This window comes from Oryzias latipes, chromosome 5, assembly GCF_002234675.1.
Source record: "Oryzias latipes chromosome 5, ASM223467v1".
NCBI classification, from domain to species: Eukaryota; Metazoa; Chordata; class Actinopteri; order Beloniformes; family Adrianichthyidae; genus Oryzias; species Oryzias latipes.
Genome location: NC_019863.2, coordinates 4778708 through 4796646, shown reverse-complemented (window position 1 = coordinate 4796646; position 17939 = coordinate 4778708). Strand labels below are relative to the sequence as shown.

The 17939-nt window shown below is 39.3% G+C and overlaps 1 protein-coding gene across 1 annotated transcript in view; it reads left to right on the top strand.

Moving 5' to 3' along the window:
- The window catches only part of LOC101156079 (voltage-dependent calcium channel subunit alpha-2/delta-2), a 42314-nt gene that overhangs the window by 11824 nt on the left and 12551 nt on the right, over positions 1-17939 (top strand). Inside the window, exons 3-13 of the mRNA XM_011474700.3 lie at positions 10630-10746; positions 11406-11465; positions 13217-13261; positions 13384-13519; positions 13627-13758; positions 13868-13925; positions 14008-14058; positions 15971-16070; positions 16165-16326; positions 16418-16528; positions 16615-16693. Of these exons, the coding sequence (XP_011473002.1) occupies positions 10630-10746; positions 11406-11465; positions 13217-13261; positions 13384-13519; positions 13627-13758; positions 13868-13925; positions 14008-14058; positions 15971-16070; positions 16165-16326; positions 16418-16528; positions 16615-16693 (1051 nt within the window). The remainder of the gene's footprint in view (positions 1-10629; positions 10747-11405; positions 11466-13216; positions 13262-13383; positions 13520-13626; positions 13759-13867; positions 13926-14007; positions 14059-15970; positions 16071-16164; positions 16327-16417; positions 16529-16614; positions 16694-17939) is intronic.

Genomic DNA, 17939 nt, shown 5'->3' with positions numbered 1-17939 from the left:
TGAGACGGCTGCATCAGCAAAAGAAAGAGTTTCTGCTTGGAGAAAAATAACGGACAAAGTAACAAGTTTCTAATCTTATTTTCATTGTGATGCATACATACCGTATATAAAACTTATCCGACCTAAATTAATTCAGTTGGTAACAAGTAATTGAGTTAAATTTATTCAACCTAATTTCTTACGTCTACCCAACTCAATATTTTTTTACAACTCAAATTTACATATTTAACGAAATTTAATATTACTCCAATTCAATATCAAAAGTTTTTCCATCTTAATTTATTGTAATTCTTGAACTCTCATATGTCTAAATTTTGAGGCTGCAGATATTTTCATTTTTATAACAATAAAATGAATGAAACAAAAGGTTTAGTATTGTGTAACCATATACCCTATCCCTGAGTTTATCACACATCAGTGAACAGTAGGGGTGCTTTATAAACTCATCATCCTCTCCCTCCCTTTCACTCATGGTGCAGAAAGAATTAAACATAGGACAAAATAACTCGGCAAAACACGGTGAGACACAGAAAAACAGCTAAACAACTAAACACATTTGGTCAAAAACCCACACTTAAACCCAAATCCGTCCAGACAAGCAAAGGGAATGGTATCCCACAATCCTTTGCGGTGCCAATCTAACAGCAGCACCAAAGTTACACCTACTTGATTGAATTAATTTAAATGAAAGTAAAATAAATGTCTGATCATTACGCGTTTATTTTTAAGATGACTCAACTAAAAAGAATTGATTTATCTTAACTAAAGCAAATAATTAGTTATATCAAAGTAAAAAGCTTATCTTTAAACATCCACATGTGGTCTTATCATCCTCTCACAGTGGAAAAAGTATTATCTGAGCTTCTTCATCCACTAAATCATCTTTAAATGGACACGTCATGCTGCTTCACCTCTCTGAAAACAAACTAACCTCCAACTAAACCTGCTCCAGACCAGGTTATGTTCAGAGCATGAGTTGCCAGGAAACTAAGCATACCCTGAAACATACCTCTGTTTTTGGAACCGAAAGCGGTGGTTGTACACTTCTTTAGCCTCAAACTTACCGCAAGAGCTAGCATGACCTGCTTTCTGGAATACCCCCCCCCCCCCCCCCCCCCTGGAAACATTCCTCAGAGAGTTTGGTCCATGTTGACATGACAGCATCACACAGTTGCTGCAGATTTGTCGGCTGAACATCCATGACGCCGATCCCCCGTTCCATCACATCCCAAAGGTTCTCTATTGGGTTCTGGTGAGTGTGGAGGCCGTTTGAGTCCAGAGAACTCACTATCATGTTCTAGAAACCAGTCTGATGATTCCAGCTTTATGACATGCTGCCTTATCCTGCTGGAAGTAGCATCTGAAGATGGTTCTCTGTGGTCAGAAAGGCATGGACATGGTCAGCAACAATACTCAGGTAGGCTGTGGAATCGGAACTATGCTCAGTTGGTACTAAGGTACGCAAAGTGTGCCAAGAAAATATCCCCCACACCATGACACCACCACCACCAGCCTGAGTGGGTCTTCTACTGCTGTAGTCCATCTGCCTCCAGGTTGGACGCGTTGTACGTTCAGAGATGCTCTTCTGCAGAACTCGGTTGTGACCAGTAGTAGGAACCAGTCTGGGCCTTGTCCTCTGACCTCTGACATTAACAAGGCTGCTTAAATCACCTTCTGCTCACTGGATATTTGTTCTCTTTTTCTGTAAACCATAGAGATGGTTGTGGGTGAAAATCCCAGCAGATCAGCAGTTTCTGAAGTCCTTAGACCAGCCCGTCTGGCACCAACAACCATGCCACGTTCTAAGTCTCTTCAATCACCTTTCTTCTTCATTCTGATGCTGGTTTGAACTGCAGCAGATCGTCTGGACCACGTCTACACGCCTAAAAGCATTGAGTTGCTGCCATGTGATTGGCTGATTAGAAAGTTGTGTTAACAAAAAAAAAAAAAGAAAGTTGTGTTAACGAGCATTTGGACAGGTGTTCCTAATAAAGTGGTCAGTGTTTTACTTTTAACAATATGAACAGATGTTGGCTCTGTGAAAGACAGGATGTGACACAGAGACAAAAAACACAAAAATGAAATTCAAGAGCTTTGTGCAAATTTGAAAGCTCAGTAATTTCAGTCAATTTGAAAAAAACACAAAACAAAGTGACCAACCACAAGCAGAAGAAAAAGATTTTGTTCGTCACATTTTTCCACTCTTGAATCATCATCTTATTCTTGGACTCTAGATTTGTTGAGCCACTTAGTAACACAAGTTACTGGACATGTAAAACATTTCTAAATATTCATTTGTATTACCTTACCTTTGTCCAGTTAGGTACAGCAAAAAGTAATAAAAAGTAGTTGCAATAGGTTCCATCAATGTTTGTTGAGAAACGGTTATTCTAGGTTTGATACGTCTTTGTGCGAATGTATCACTGCTGATTGTCTTGTTTTGTGCATTATTCTTGCTTTGATTGCTTGAAATTAACCATTTCAAATAATTAAAAAATAAAAAAGCAGGAAATTAGTCTAACAGCACACTCTTATCATAACCAAAACTGTTATCCTCTCATGAGAATATAGGTAATAGACTGACATCCTAGTCTCACTATAACTGAAGTTAGTTTTCATCATTTTTCTTTGATGTGCCATGTCGCAATGCTGAATATATTTTACACAAGACAGAGTTCTCTTCAGATGGTGCACAGTACACTCTGTTTATTTCTGAGAGTTCCCATCTGGCCAGCATGGGTCACTGAAGCATCTGATCTGTTTTTTCATAAAGAGAAATCTCACACAATGAAATACATTCGTGCAGATTCCTCTCAAAAAGGAGGGAGATGCCATGTGTCATGTGTCAGCAGCCCAGGGCAACACACATCCAGCTAGAAAAACAAAGATTCGAAATATACTCTTCTTGTCTGTCGGTCACAAATCGCTGGTAATCATGCAAAAATGAGCAATTTCCAAAAGAATTCTGACTGATGCATGAATTCCATTTTAGCAACGCTTTAGACATATGTTTTCAGATGAACAATGGGCACTTCATGTTTTATCCTACCAGGATGAAAGTTTTTAGAATGAAAAGACGTCAAGTTATATTTCCATGGAAACAAGCTTGTCTTTATGAAAACAGTGGTGCAGAGATACTTAGTTAAAGATCTGAAGGCATTGCTTCTCTCTGTTCTCTTCGTTCTTCAGTAGGATTTCAAAAGTGGGTTATCTCTATTATCATCTCACATATTATAATCAGAAACAATAATATTAGCATTGTAGTGTTCAGTGGCATGATACATGCATTTTCTCTGTTCCAATTGAATGGGTCAGTCATAGTAAAGGATGACTTTATTAAAACATGCATGCAATCTCATGACAGGTTTTATTTTTGGTTCCAAATTCCTCCAACAATTCTCCAATAATTCTCTTATGGAAAAGTATTTTGAGCACAGCACACGCTGCTGACGAACATGTTTAGATGAAAGAGCCATTTTTAGAGTTGGACAGAGCATCGTAACAACAACAAGTGGCTGTTCCCGAGTGAGCTCTCTGTTTAGACAAAAAAGGATTTGCTTTTGTCAATTCATGAACTTCAAAATAAACAGTAGGCCTTAGTCTGTTTTCAGGATTGTTCCAATTTAGGTGCTTGGAATTTATGTAGGTCAGGTCCTAAATAATCTCCAAAATAAGGTATAAACAAGTGTGTTCAGTATTGTGACTGTTTTTACACGAAAACAATATTTGCAATGTTTTATACAATTTTTTAACCCTTTAACATTGCAAATGTTACCGACGACACCTAAATAACACATGCTCCTTGTCCTACTGTAACTCATCAACCAATTAACATGAGTCAGCTGATTCTGATTCTGAAAAGCAGCTTTGCATGTTGTCTTTAAATAATATGTAACACAATGTTAAAGTAAATGTGCTTTTCTCCCTGACAGAAGAAGCTGACTTATGTAGATTGCATAAACACTTCACTTCTCTAAAGTGTTGCTTTCCTCTGCTTCACAATGCGCTGGAATTGTGCAAACGGTTGAGGAGTTGAAGTAGTCGAAAGAATGTCTACACAGGAGTTAAAAGACCAGTAAAGGGTTAAAAACTGCTAAATGCGCTAATATTACTCTCTAATGTCAAAAAAATTATTTATAGATGTGGAGGATAAGAATATTGTATTTCAGACTTATTCCAGATACACTGAAAAGACATTCATAGCACAAGGAAAAATATCATGATAAAATCATAATATTAATAATACTGATAAAAATATTAGTAATAATAATGAAGGGAAGAAAAAAATAACCACATGACCAAAAGGGTGTTATTTACTGACACATACCTCGTAGAGCTTTCCCCTATTATTCAATTTTCTCACATTTTCTGACAGTTAAGTCTTCTGATTTAAATGCCATAACAGTCCAGGACAGGCAGTTGCTCCAACTTTTTCAACCCCATACTGGCACTACTACATCTGGACACAGGAATCAAAAGTCTCATGTTGTCATAATGGACCACAAGAAGCATCTTGGGCTAGTTTTTCTGTATTTACATCGTGACTAAGCAGTTTTCAGTAGGACTGGCACATGGATTCAGCTTCCAGGGGGTGCAATGTGCTTCATCCAGTGTAGGCCTGTGGCCAAGACCCTTCGCACTATCGCCTAACTACGTACCCACAAGGGAGCCCACGTCTGGGTCCCACTGTGCCGGTCCCCAGCTAGGATAAAATACAGGGTTGTGTCAGGAAGGGCATCTGGCGTGAAAATCTCTGCTAAACCACCTGTGTGATTTAGTGAAAGCTGATTAGTTGTGGCGACCCCTGAAGGGAAAGGTGAACAACAACAAAGCAGTTTTCAGAGAGGTTAAAATGTTCAATTGTGGGATTTTAACAATTGTGCTATCCTAGGCACTTTAACATTGGGACTTGGGTCATCTAGACCCCACTAGACAGTGCGCTGAACCTTTTTTCTTCAATGATTTGTGATCCTCACTGTTGTCCATGGATTACATGACTTCACCTTTATCCACCTTTGTCATGGTAGGGATAATACGACAATGTAAGAGTGGGGTCATAGGATAGCAGAAAGGTTAACAGCTAGAGAGCACTGATATATTGTTCATAGAGTGTGTGGCCATTGTCATTAGATAAATCCATCCATCCTCTAAACCTGTTATACCCCTGATGGGGTCACTGGGCTGCCAGAGCCTGACCCAGCTACGGGGTACACACCAGACAGGTCGCCAGTCTGTCAGAGGGCCATAATCACACAACCACACTCACAGACACACCTAGGGGAGAATTTCAAAGGACATGTGGGTAGATTGCAGACCATCAGAGAAAAACAACCAAAAACATAAAAAAATGTTTTTTAATAAATCAGTCAGGGAATCATCCTCCTCGCAGAGAAGTGCATGACTTGATTGACATGCAGAACGCCCAGTCCAACATCCCCTGATCCATACATCACTGCACATGAATGTTGAAATACACTGAGCGCAAATTCTTACTGCCATCGGAAAGCCACTACCGGCCAACTGCACGCCGAGACCCCATCGGTAGTAGTCCAGCGTGCCTCTTCGATCGGGAGCGAGACAGAGACGCCCTGTAAATGGCTTTGGCTTTTTTAGGAAACATTTTTCCTACCTGTTCATCAAACTTCCGAGAGTGATGATTTGAATGTAATGTAGAGCACTCTACCACTAAGTAATAGCATATTTTTATACTCAAACATTGGTCCTTGCTTTATTTTACCAGACCCACCCCAGTGTTTGAAACCTTTGTAGACCCACCATGGAACTTCTTCAAATATAGATTCCAACTTGGTCAAATGTTTGATGCTGTGCCATCTGTACCCCCTCCACTATTGTTTCCAGTAATAAAGAGACTTTATAATACATGTGTTGCACATCATTCAAATGCTGGGAATTCTGTCAATGTATTGTGGCACAAAATACTCTCAAAGGGCAACATAAAAGGGCAATACAGTCGTATCCTCTTACACTGACCAGACCAATGTGTCTTACTTGACTTCAAGCTCTGATCATCAAGCAACATCAGTGGAAGTTGATCTATATTCAGACAAAAAGGTAAATGATCAAAGGTGGCCATAGAAACAACAAAGTCATGTGAATCTGCAGGGCTTATACAATGAGATGGAGTGACACTGCTCACTTAAATAGATAAAGCTTCAGTCAGGCATAGGACCTAAATTAGACATGAATGATGATCATGAATAAATGCCATAATATGTTCTAATCTATTTAAATACTCATTTACATCACACTCAAATGGTGTACATTAATAATTAAAGCTTTAAAAAAAGTAAAGTTTAAGTACTTATCCAATCTAAATTCTGTCTAACAATGTTTAGAAATGCATCACATTTCTAATGCCAAATGATGGCAACCCCACCAGCGACGCGATTAAGAACACAATCAGAGCTGAGATCTGTGATGGACACATCTGGACCATAAAAGTTTGCATCAAGTCCCAATTGACCAAATGTTTCTTAAAGACTCACAAGAATATAAAAAGCTTGTCTCCAACCAAGTGACGTGCTTCATCAGCTTCACTGTGGCCAACATGAAGGCCCTGCACCTTGAGTGAGACAACACGGAGTTCCATTTAAAGTTCGTGTCTCCGGCTGCATGCGCAGAGCTCTTGGTTTGCTTTGAAGCCATCTCACTAAAAACTGACTGAGTGCCTGCTTTCTTGTGTCCATGAGGTAAAAGATGCACAAATGTTACCATAGACGAGAGATGTGGATCCCACAGGTCAACAACATTAGCATATTCAGCCATGCATGAAATGAACAATAACTTAACAGGATCTCTCAGCACACCACAGATAGATTGTTTAGTTTTAATGTCAGACAGTCACGCAGCAAATCAGCTTCAGAGTTCCCAGAAAATTGACTGGAAAAGACTCTGGGGTAAATTTCTTTGACAATATCAAGTTTAACCCTTGTGCTATCTTAGATGACCCCACCCTTGCATTGACATGTTCTCCCTACCATGACAAAGGTGGATAAAGGTGGAAAGATTTCATGTAATCCATGGACACCAGTGAGGTTCACAAATCATTGAAGAAAAAAGGTTCAGCGCACTGTCTAGTACAGGGGTGGCGAACAAGTTTGACACCAAGAGCCGAATTTTTTCACTGTGAGAGTCAAAGAGCCACACTACACACTGACCTGCCAAGACGTACACACAAACACCCAATTAATTTAAAATAAATTTTCCATGAAACACTCCTCTCCCTACAACACAACAGCAAGTATTGTACTTGTGTTTATTTCAAGGAGTGTCCTCCTCAATACATACATCAAATACAGCTTAGCCAGAGTTAACACAGCAACTACCCTGGAGGTCAGATACCTCCTCCACACACACAGGTACCTCTCTCTCATCTCTCACACACACACACACAAACACACACACCCACACACTCTCTCTCTCTCTCTTTTTTCTCTGCCTCTCTCTGACACACACTACTATTCAGTGACGGGCGGTGAGGTTGATGCTGGCGAGGCACCGACTCCTCTGAAGTCAGATTTAGGATGATAAAACTGAATATTGCATCGTTCATCCAACAGTATTTAACTGGTAATTCTTTGTATCTCAATATTCCTCTTTCAATGACCCTAACACCAACAAATACACAAACATCTGGACAGAGCATCCTTCTGGTGTCTAAGTCATTCATATTCACAATAAACACATTAAATACAATATATTTCAGTTGTGGTCAATTTAAACTAATTTTTACCTTCATTAGAACATCTTGCTTTTTTATGTTTTGTAATTTAAAATTGGGTGACTACCTTTTTGAATCAAAAGCAAATACTTTATTAAATGTCAGTACATTGCAATGACTCAGTTCATTCTTCAACGTAGTAAACAAACAAGTACTAAGTTACCATTAAACTGACTGAGTTTTTCACACACCCCCCCACCCATCTACATTACAAACACATTAACTTGAATACACACGCACAAACAGCCAAACGGCATACAACTGACTTCTGCTGACAGCCCCTGGCTTATGGTTTTACACTTAAGATTCCCCACTTCCCATGAGTCTTAGGGGCTGAAGGCGTGGCTAACCCCCAGCCCAGTTGTAGCCTCTCTGATCGGTTCCTTTACGCGAGTGTCGGTCAGAACGGAGACCGATGCCTTGATTTCACGTGTTTCAAGGTAATAAACAGGGACTGGCAGACATATATTGAAGAGAACATCAGATTGACAGCAGCTCTTTTACACACGGGGATTTTTCCGTTCTCCAAAACGAAACAGGGCCTTCTTTCAGAGAGATTTCAGCTCAATCATCTCAGGTTCTCTCGCTGCCTCATCAGTGACAAGCGGGGATTTCAGGCAGTCAGTCTCTGCATGAAAGGATCCATGAAAAAAGTGATCTGCGGTCGTTTCCGTCCAGTTGTGCAAGCAGCGTCACGTTCTGCTTTATTCATTTGGATTGCAGCTTTCTGCTGTGAGCTCCACAAAGAAGGAAAGTGGGATGATGGCTGTTTAAAATTTGCACTTTGAACAGCTTCAACTTGTTAATAAAGGAGACAATTTGTTGATCAGGAAGTTTTTAATTTACTCCTGGATACGTTTTGTTCTTTTCTGCCATGATCTATTTTTACTGCTTCTAAAAGCTCATAATGATAAACATCATTATGACTTGCCCTTCTGTTCAGTAAAAAAGTAAGAATCTTCCCATTCTTCCAGAAACGTCCTGTGTTTATCTATATACTCTGAATTTCACCACTTTGACCATGAGGGTAACAGTCTGCACGCACATCAAATCTTAATGTGTTCCGGCATTGGGCGTAACCCGCGCAAATGATTGGCGGTCACGTATGTGTCGGGAGCAGCTTCAAACACACACACTGCCAAATTACTTTTATTATTGTTTATTTTTAATACCATCTGATGGTTTGAGTGTGGTTTAAGAGGGAAAAAATTATGAAATGAGGCACTGTATATATAAATATGATGAGATGCAAAGAGCTGCACGTTCATTGGCCAAGAGCCGCATGCGGCTCGAGAGCCGCGTGTTCGCCACCCCTGGTCTAGCTAGACGACCCAACTCCCAATGGTAAAGTGCCTAGGATAGCACAAGGGTTAAACTTGTTTTTTTTTATGTAATGCACCTTCTTGCATGTTCAGTATGCTGCTGTTTCACCCTTAAAACACAGGTCATTTTAACTCTATTCTTGAGTTATTCATGTTGGGATATATTTTTTAATACTTTTTGGAGCAATACAGTTTTTTGGGGTTGTAGTAGTTTCATTTTTTACGATGGAGTTTTAGGGCCAGTTCACAAACATTTTTTTTCTCTAAAATTACGACTTTTAAGTTGTAAATTTACAAGAAAAAAAGTCAAAACTGTTAAACTACGAGATCTTAAGTCGTAAATTTACGAGATAAAAACTTGTAAATTTATGGGGGGGAAAAAGTCATAGATTAACGAGGAAAAAACTCCAATGTTGTTGGTTAATCTGAGCCTAGCTTGAAAATGAAAGATGTGGAGCATTTTGTGAAGCTTTATTTCAGGATGGGTTTGAAAAACAAAGAAATTCTGAACCTTTTGACGAATCAGAATTTCATGGAAGAAGAAAGGATTGAAGTGGACAGCCGCAGGGACACCGACGTCTTCAGCAACGGCTGCAGAGATCCTGCAAACCACCAATCAATGAATAAACATTAATAAATTGTAAATCAAGCAAATGAGCTTCCAAACTTTTCTAACGTTATTAATAAACATTCAGCTCACCTGTTCAATTAAGTTAAGTCGGTCTGCTCTGCTGCATTCACTTGCTGCTGCACTGTATTCTCATAAGATTTTTTCTCGTAAATTTACGACTTTAAATCTCGTCATTGTACTTTTTTTTTCTCGGACTGTCCCCCTGTTGACCTCGTCTCTCCATACGGCATTACATTATTTAAGTAGCAAAAATGCTAAAAGCGTCAGCTGGTCACGATAGAATGAGACGAATCTAGTAGTATTCCCTTCACACTCAATAAGTTCACAACTCAATGGGTTCATGTTTGCTTTGACGTTATTCATTTTTCAATTTTGTGTGGGGCGGCCGACCTCTGGTTGGAAGATTGCAGGTTCAATTTCTGCCCATGTTGGGCAAGACACTGAAGCCCACCTTGCCTCTCTGGTGGTTATAGATTGGCTCCAGTATTCACCGTAATCCAGTGTCTGGATGTGTGAATGGGTCTGTGACTCACTGTAAAGCGCTTTGGGCCTTCGGGGTAGGTAAAAACGTGCTATATAAGTGACGCCATTTACCATTGTTGTGTGCTACATCACACTGCACTGTTTTCAGGCAAACCTCAGGGGATCCAGTTGGACTCCACTCAGTTCAGAAGTTGTTAATCACTTAAAGGAACTAATATTTCCTGGCTTAACAAATTAATTTGAATCAAAAAACATTCAGGGACTCATCTTCCTCCACTATAGTTGAAATATTAGGTTTGTAGTTAGGCTTAGCATAAAGATGATTTGCTTCATGCAGACTCATCTGGTTCACAGATTTTAAACACCATCTTAGATAGTGTGTTAACAAAAAGACGCCAGCAGGAGATTTGTAGCATCACTATAGACTGACTGCCAAAAAAAATTGCCTACAGATATACAACGAAGAAAGGCGGCGGTTCAGTGTGCTGAAGAATCACCCTCGGAGGATTGTGGAGAAGGTGGCCTTGGATATAGAGAGACTCCTGGCTAAGAAGCGCAAAGCTCTCGAGGTAAATTGACGTCTTCTAACTTTGGATTTTTCAATGTCTAAAGGAGGTTTTGGAAAAAGCTAAGAGCTTCATAAATAAAAACAATCTCATTTTAAATGAATGTAAGTTACAATTATCCTTCACACCTTCACAGGAATAAACGTTTGTTTTTTTACACAATTCATTAAAGTTAATTCAATTTTTTTTTACTAAATTAGGAAGACGTTTGATACAAAATGGCACACTTTATTATAATTAAAAAAATATGTAATATCTGAAATATTACAGTTTGTAAAATATTCACATATGATGATTATAATAAGGGGTCCAGCATGATGTTTGCTTCTATTAAACATTAATTTGACCTCAAATGTCAAGTTCAACTTAAAAATTGGGATTTGTTGTTTTTTTTAATTTGCTGTGTGTTCTCTTTTCAGCATTTTAATTCTATACAGAATGGCTTAATATGCATGTATATTTAGTTTGTGCATAACCTTTGGGGTTCTGCATATTTAAAAAGGAAGTAAGTTACCCTTTAAAAGAAGAGCTGTACCAGGTGTGTGGTATTTTCATGACAAAGAAAACTACATTCAAAGGTAGCTCATCTTTAGATTTACTTTGAGTGTTTGGTAGAGAAATCTTTTTTAACAAGGTTCTGTCCATCTTTCTGTACTGTGCAGCGGTTGGCAAGTGAAGCAGAGAGGCTTCAGCAAGAGCATCTGTGGCAAGATGGAATCAAGGTAAACGCCTGAGAAAAACCAACAGACCAACTGTTTGTAATGCAGGCACTGATTCTATCCCATTTTGGTCTGTGACAGTATCGTTCTGTTATTTTAGCAGTAGCGGTTCTTCTTTTTTTGGCAACTTCACACAAAAATGAAGAAAAACTGCATGAATTTTCTAGATTCGTATTACAGGGGGGTCAAACTCAGTTGCACAGATGGCCTAAATCCAAAACACGCTTCAGGTTGCGGGCTGAACATGATAAACATTTACTGAACAAACTGAAGCTAATCTTTTAAACCTTTAAAACTGAACATAAATATGAATAAAATCAAGAAAATGAATCCAGAAAATGTCAAGTTAGACCTTAAATAACGTAAAATATTTTGCTCTCCATAAAAATATATTCTGTCAAAATTATACAAATATGAACATGCTGCAGAACAGAACAAACGAAGCCTGAAAATAAAAAGAAATTGTGCTTTTCAGCAATAACAAATAAAATCATTTCGTTTTCCTTTTTTGCTCTTTTGTCATGTTTTGGAGCTGGACTCCTGGCATCATTTTTAGCAATAAGCTCATTTCTGCTTGATGTGTGTCTTTGTGAAACGAATCAGAGAGATTTTATTTTTTATAAACCTGTCAATGTGACTATCGTTGTTAGGTCTTAATAAACATTAAAAACGAAATCATAGAACTCATCACTGGGATCAATCTAAACATTTTTGGTGTTTTCTTAATTTTGTGCAACACCAACAGAAAAAAATCCTCCAAAAAAACTCAATACTTTCATAAACAAACGATCTATTGTTTATTTATGATCTTAAAAAGCACAGCTGTTTTACTGCCTGCATTATCTGCTGTCTTTATGTCAAATAGGTTAACACAAAATAATCAACAGGTAAACATTTTTCATGAAAAAAATACATGTAATAAAAATGCTAATAAAGAATGACATTATTAGCATGAGTGGAGTAACCTAAAGGCACCTCATGAATAAATGTGCTTTATAAATACCACGGCTGACTAATGAAGAGGAACAGAAGTTTTGGTGAGATGATTTTGAAAGCACTCTACTGAGAACAAGACATGCTGGAAGTAGTGGACACAAGATGTCAAACATCACACCCAAATAGTTGTGTGCTGAAATTATAGTCCAGACCGATGCATTCCCAAGAAATAACGTTTTGGTCATGTGAACAGGCTGAAAACATCTCAGAGTGGAAGTCATGGGTTTTCTGAAGTAGGTTTGGCCTCTTCAGAAACTTCGGTAACAGATGGCTGTGCTCCACACGGGCCTTTCAGCCTGTCTACTGAATCGTAATGTAACCGCTCTGAGCAGAACAGAACACTGAAAAAACTGAAACATTTGGTCTTTACCATCCAAAAAAAGGAGAGATTTGCTGCGTTTTATGAAGATGCAAGCTCAACTCAATTTGTGTATTTTTTGTCTCAAATATTTGCTAGTCAAACAACATAGAAGCCATTTATGTGTTCAGTCAAACAAATAATAAACAATGTAATTAATAAAAAAATATTGTGGTTAATTAGCTAAATCTTTAAAAGAAAGGCAAAAATTAGATTTCATGATCAGTTTGCTCCTTTCAAGATAAAAGGGGGATAAAAAAAAACTTTAAAATACTATTTAGGACAAATTTTAAAAACTGTCTGACCTGATAAGATGTTGCATGTGACTCCCCAAGTGCTGAGAGTATTTCATAGTCATTATTAGTGCAGCCTGTTTGGATCTCCATGTGCTCGCTTGCAGGAGCTGGACATGGCGTACTATGACTCCAAGGCAGACCTGGACTATGTGAGTGAGCACATTCTTCTGCTGACAAGTGTTGTTGTTCATCTTGAGGGCTTTATAAACTGTCAGCTAAAGCAATGAATAGAATGAAAGGCTAACTTTTTTTTTGTATTTTATCTGTACAGTATTCCATGGATGGTGAAGGAGAGGTGGAAAACCCCTCCCACATCAAGCTGGAGTTTGTGTATGACCCAAACTTCAAAAACAATGTCAACTACTCCTATACAGCCGTTCAGATTCCCACAGATATCTATAAAGGAGGCAAGTGCCTTTCCCTGTTTTTTTATTATCTTAAACTAAAGGCTAAAAAACAACAACACTTTTCTACTTTACTGGATCATATGAATCTTTCCTGTTCTTCCCGTCAGCTCCAGTCATTCTAAATGAGCTGAACTGGACACAGGCTCTGGAAAAGGTCTTCATGGAGAACAGCCGTGAGGATCCATCTCTGCTCTGGCAAGCATTCGGGAGTGCGACAGGTGTCACTCGCTACTATCCAGGTAGGTTTTGTCAGCCCTCTTTACTTGCTAACTAATAACGATGGCATTGACCTGAAGAACAAAGCTAACTTAGTTGTTTATCACATCCTTTATCGTGTAATTACTGCAGCAACACCTTGGAAAACCCCAGATAAAATTGACCTGTATGATGTCAGAAGGAGGCCCTGGTACAGTATGACGTTTAACACATCTGTCTTATATTGGCCTGTTACAAACAGAGTTGAATTATTAAAATCTATGTTTTTACAGGTACATCCAAGGAGCCTCATCTCCCAAAGACATGGTCATTCTTGTTGATGTGTAAGTGCTTAGCTGTGGTACGGGGGAGAATTCTCATCAGCTCTCTTGCTAAGCTGCATTTTGTTTCCTGACTCCCTCATTGGTGAAGTTAAATCACTCAAATCCACTGGTGTTTGGGTCACATCTGGTCCTGATAGCATTTGTTCAATGGCTTGACTGAACCCTGTAGGAAAATTAGCACAGATTTGAGCGGCGCTATTGGAGTTAACTGAACTCTGGGGAGGTCGCCGTGTAGCAACCTGGGGCACGCAACGGTTTCAGTGACAGCCAGTGACAGCAGGTAGAAAACAGATCCAATACAGTGAATTGATCCACAGTTCTCCTGAACTTCCATCCATTTTTTTTAACCCGCTGTTTCGGGGCAGCTGGGTTTCCGGAGCCCATCCTGGCTACAGTTGGAAGAAGGCGTGTAAACAAATTGCAAATTTATCGTATTGCAATATCAAGCTGGGCAATAAGCATATCGTAAAAGACTTTGAAAATAGCAATAAATGGTTAAATGGTAAAAAAATGGTTAAATGGTTAATAAATGGCTAAAACATTCTTATGGCAGCTTGAACTATTTAACGAATTAAAAAAATTCATTTATGCATTTGACCAATCAGACGGGCGCCTTCAAGTTGTTGACCAATCGGATGGAGCTCTTTCATTGATTTCATTATTTTGGAGCTCTTTTATGTTAGATGATTGTCTTCTATGAAAACGAGGGTCATATAGAATATAATTTAAGCTATGTTGACTCTTATTTCACTTAAACTGTTGTAAATGTAAATTATGTTCTTGGTTGTTTTGCTATTTGTTCATATGAAGCAAGTAATATCGTCATCGTAATATTGATCACCAATAACGCATATCGCGAGTTTTCCTCATATTGTGCAGCCCTTATTGTCCATTTTCTCCATGCATTGTAATGAAATAAACACAGACAAAGCTCCACGTAGAGATCAGGCTAAAAACATTTGCTGTAAGCTCCTCCCACACACTCAAAAACACATTTTTGGAAACAGAATTCTCCGCACGGCGAAGGAGAGGCGGTCAATGTGAATTTGCTGCACGAATCGCGTTCGGTGTGAACGCAGTTTAACAGCGACCTGCCCCATGTACGCCCTGTGCAGGTTTGCCCATTTTTCACCAGCAGACAGCCCGCATCTACTCTTAAGGACAGTTGTGACTAGCACATAAGTAAGGGTGAAGGAGGGAAGGGCGCAGGCGTGTTGTGCAGATTTTTCTTTTTTTCAAATCCCGCACAGGGAAGATTAATGTTGTTAAATAAGTGTGGAATCCTTGCATGCAGACTGACTGCATCAAACAGGGTTTTTACAGGTGCTTGCGCATCAACAGTTCAGTGGATCACACTTTAGTGTGCCTTATGAAAATAGTTATTGGTGCCCCCACCTTGGGCTTAATGTCCACTGATCTTCTTTACAAGGTTGAGCTTTGGATAGAACTGGAAAAATGGGAGCTATGAGCGACCTTCCATTACCATTAGAAACAACTGTTATTTTACACATTTATGTAAATATTTATGATTTACATAGTTAATGGGGGAACTGAGTTATATTTATCATTATGTCCATATTTATACTGCAGGTTTGATATCCCTGCGTTCATAGTGTTACAACTGCAGAAATACAAATAGTTAAAAGCTGTTGGGTCATGTGGAATCCAATAACCAAAACAAAGGTTTGATCCAGTAATGATTGTAACGAAGGCATTAAATTAAATAAGCTCTAATGTTTTCTGCCAGTCTTGTGTGATTCAGTGAGAGTATACCTAAAGCTGAAGAGCATTACATTGATTCTGCAACAGCAGGGCTTCAACTTTTCCGCTCAGCAAATTCTCTGACAGCCACCAGTTATCTTCTTCTGTGGAAACATCTGAGCTTGTGACTGTGATTGTCTTGAATCTTCAGAAGTGGCAGTGTCAGTGGGCTCACACTCAAGCTGATCAAAGCCTCAGTCATGGAAATGCTGGACACTTTATCTGATGATGACTACGTGAATGTGGCGCGGGTTGGTTTCTGACTCTTAATCGCAGATTTTTATCTGTATGGTTCAATTTTTTCATGTTTGATCTCACATTTGACATGCCTCCGCCACATTTCAGTTCAACGAGAAGGCTGAGGCTGTGGTTCCATGCTTCAAACACCTTGTTCAGGCAAATGTCCGCAACAAAAAGATTTTCAAGGAAGCTGTGCAGCAGATGCAGGCTAAAGGCACCACAGACTACAAGTCTGGATTTCATTTTGCTTTCAACCAGCTGTTGAATGTAAGTAGCAAACTCTTTCATATAAATCCTGGCAACCATTGTTTCACTGTATCACATAAAACCCTTTGGCTTTTTTTAAATGCTTTTTTAGAAAACAAATGTTCCACGAGCAAACTGCAATAAAATTATCATGCTGTTCACTGACGGCGGGGAGGACAGAGCTCAGGATGTCTTCATGCAATACAACTGGCCCAACAAAACTGTAGGTTTTTTCCTTTTCCAGAGGAGGAGTTTTCTTATACCTGCAAACAGAAATCACACATTTTTGTTTGTTTGTGGCCCTCCAAGGTTCGAGTGTTCACGTTCTCTGTGGGTCAACATAACTACGATGTCACGCCGTTGCAGTGGATTGCCTGTGCAAACAAAGGTGAGTTGAACATCCGACAGCTACGATCCATAGCTCTGTAAATGTTGTTCCTTAGTGTAAAACTTGAAATCATCCCCACACTCGTAAAAACACCATAATCTTAATGGATAAATATGAGCTCAGAATGGAACTTAACGGGGTGTATGTGGGAAACCGCAACATTCACTCCTACTGAAGAAGAAGTACACAAACTCCATTTGGATGGATCTATTTAGACTCAATACAGTTGAGTTACAGTTACACATCCAAAGACAAAGCTACAGTATATTTAACTGACAGTATTTCCATAAGGAGAGATCTAAAGAAACCCAGAAAGATGGGCAGAATGAGCTCATAGTCTTTGGCGTGTCTTTCATTGGTGGAGTAAGCCCAGACCATGATAAAACTCCAGAGCCAAGACACTGGTGGTGGTTAACCCGATATAACCATGTGTATCATATTTCATACACGCATCTCTGAGACCCCTATCTCATTAGCATGATCCAAATTTTCCTTAAAAACCCATTTTATATTCCTTAGCCCGTGTTTTCTGTTCATCATCATTTCACTAATGGATTGGTTTATCTGCGCTTTTCCAGATGCTGAAAGCTCTTACAATGTGCATCCATTATTCATTCACTCCTCATTCATACTTGGTGATGGTAAACCACGGATGTAGTCACAGCTGCCCTGGGGCAGACCAACTAGAGCAGGGGTGGGCAAACTACGGACTGCGGGCTGGATCCGGCCCGCCGCCGTGTTTGGTCCGGCCCACTGAACAACATCAGAGACCCATGTTTTTTATTTTTACCTGGCCACACGATCAAGACCTGTATAGAACATGACATTTTATTCCACCCTTTTGCAGTCTGTGCTCCAACCTGAAACCCTCTGTCAAAACCCTCGGTCAAATTGACCAGAAGACAGTCTTCCATTTCTACGTCACAATTCATCTTTCCCGGTTCTGCTCATTCTCTTAGAGCGATTATGCTGCTTTTTTAAACAGTGCACCCTGTTCTGTGTCTTGATTGACTGGAAACCTTGTCAATCCATCTCCTCCGTGTCTCCTGTACAGAAACGCGGAGCTTTTCAGATCAGAAATCTGTGATCAATCAGATCTTTGTTTTCATTCTAAGATCCTGGACCTAATTTCTATGAAGGGTTGAGAATTTAAACAAGAGAGAAAAGGGTGAAAATGTTCATGTTTGTCTGAGAAAAGTGTACTTAGGCAGTGAGGAGTTTTACTGCCATAAACGTCTGTAATCAT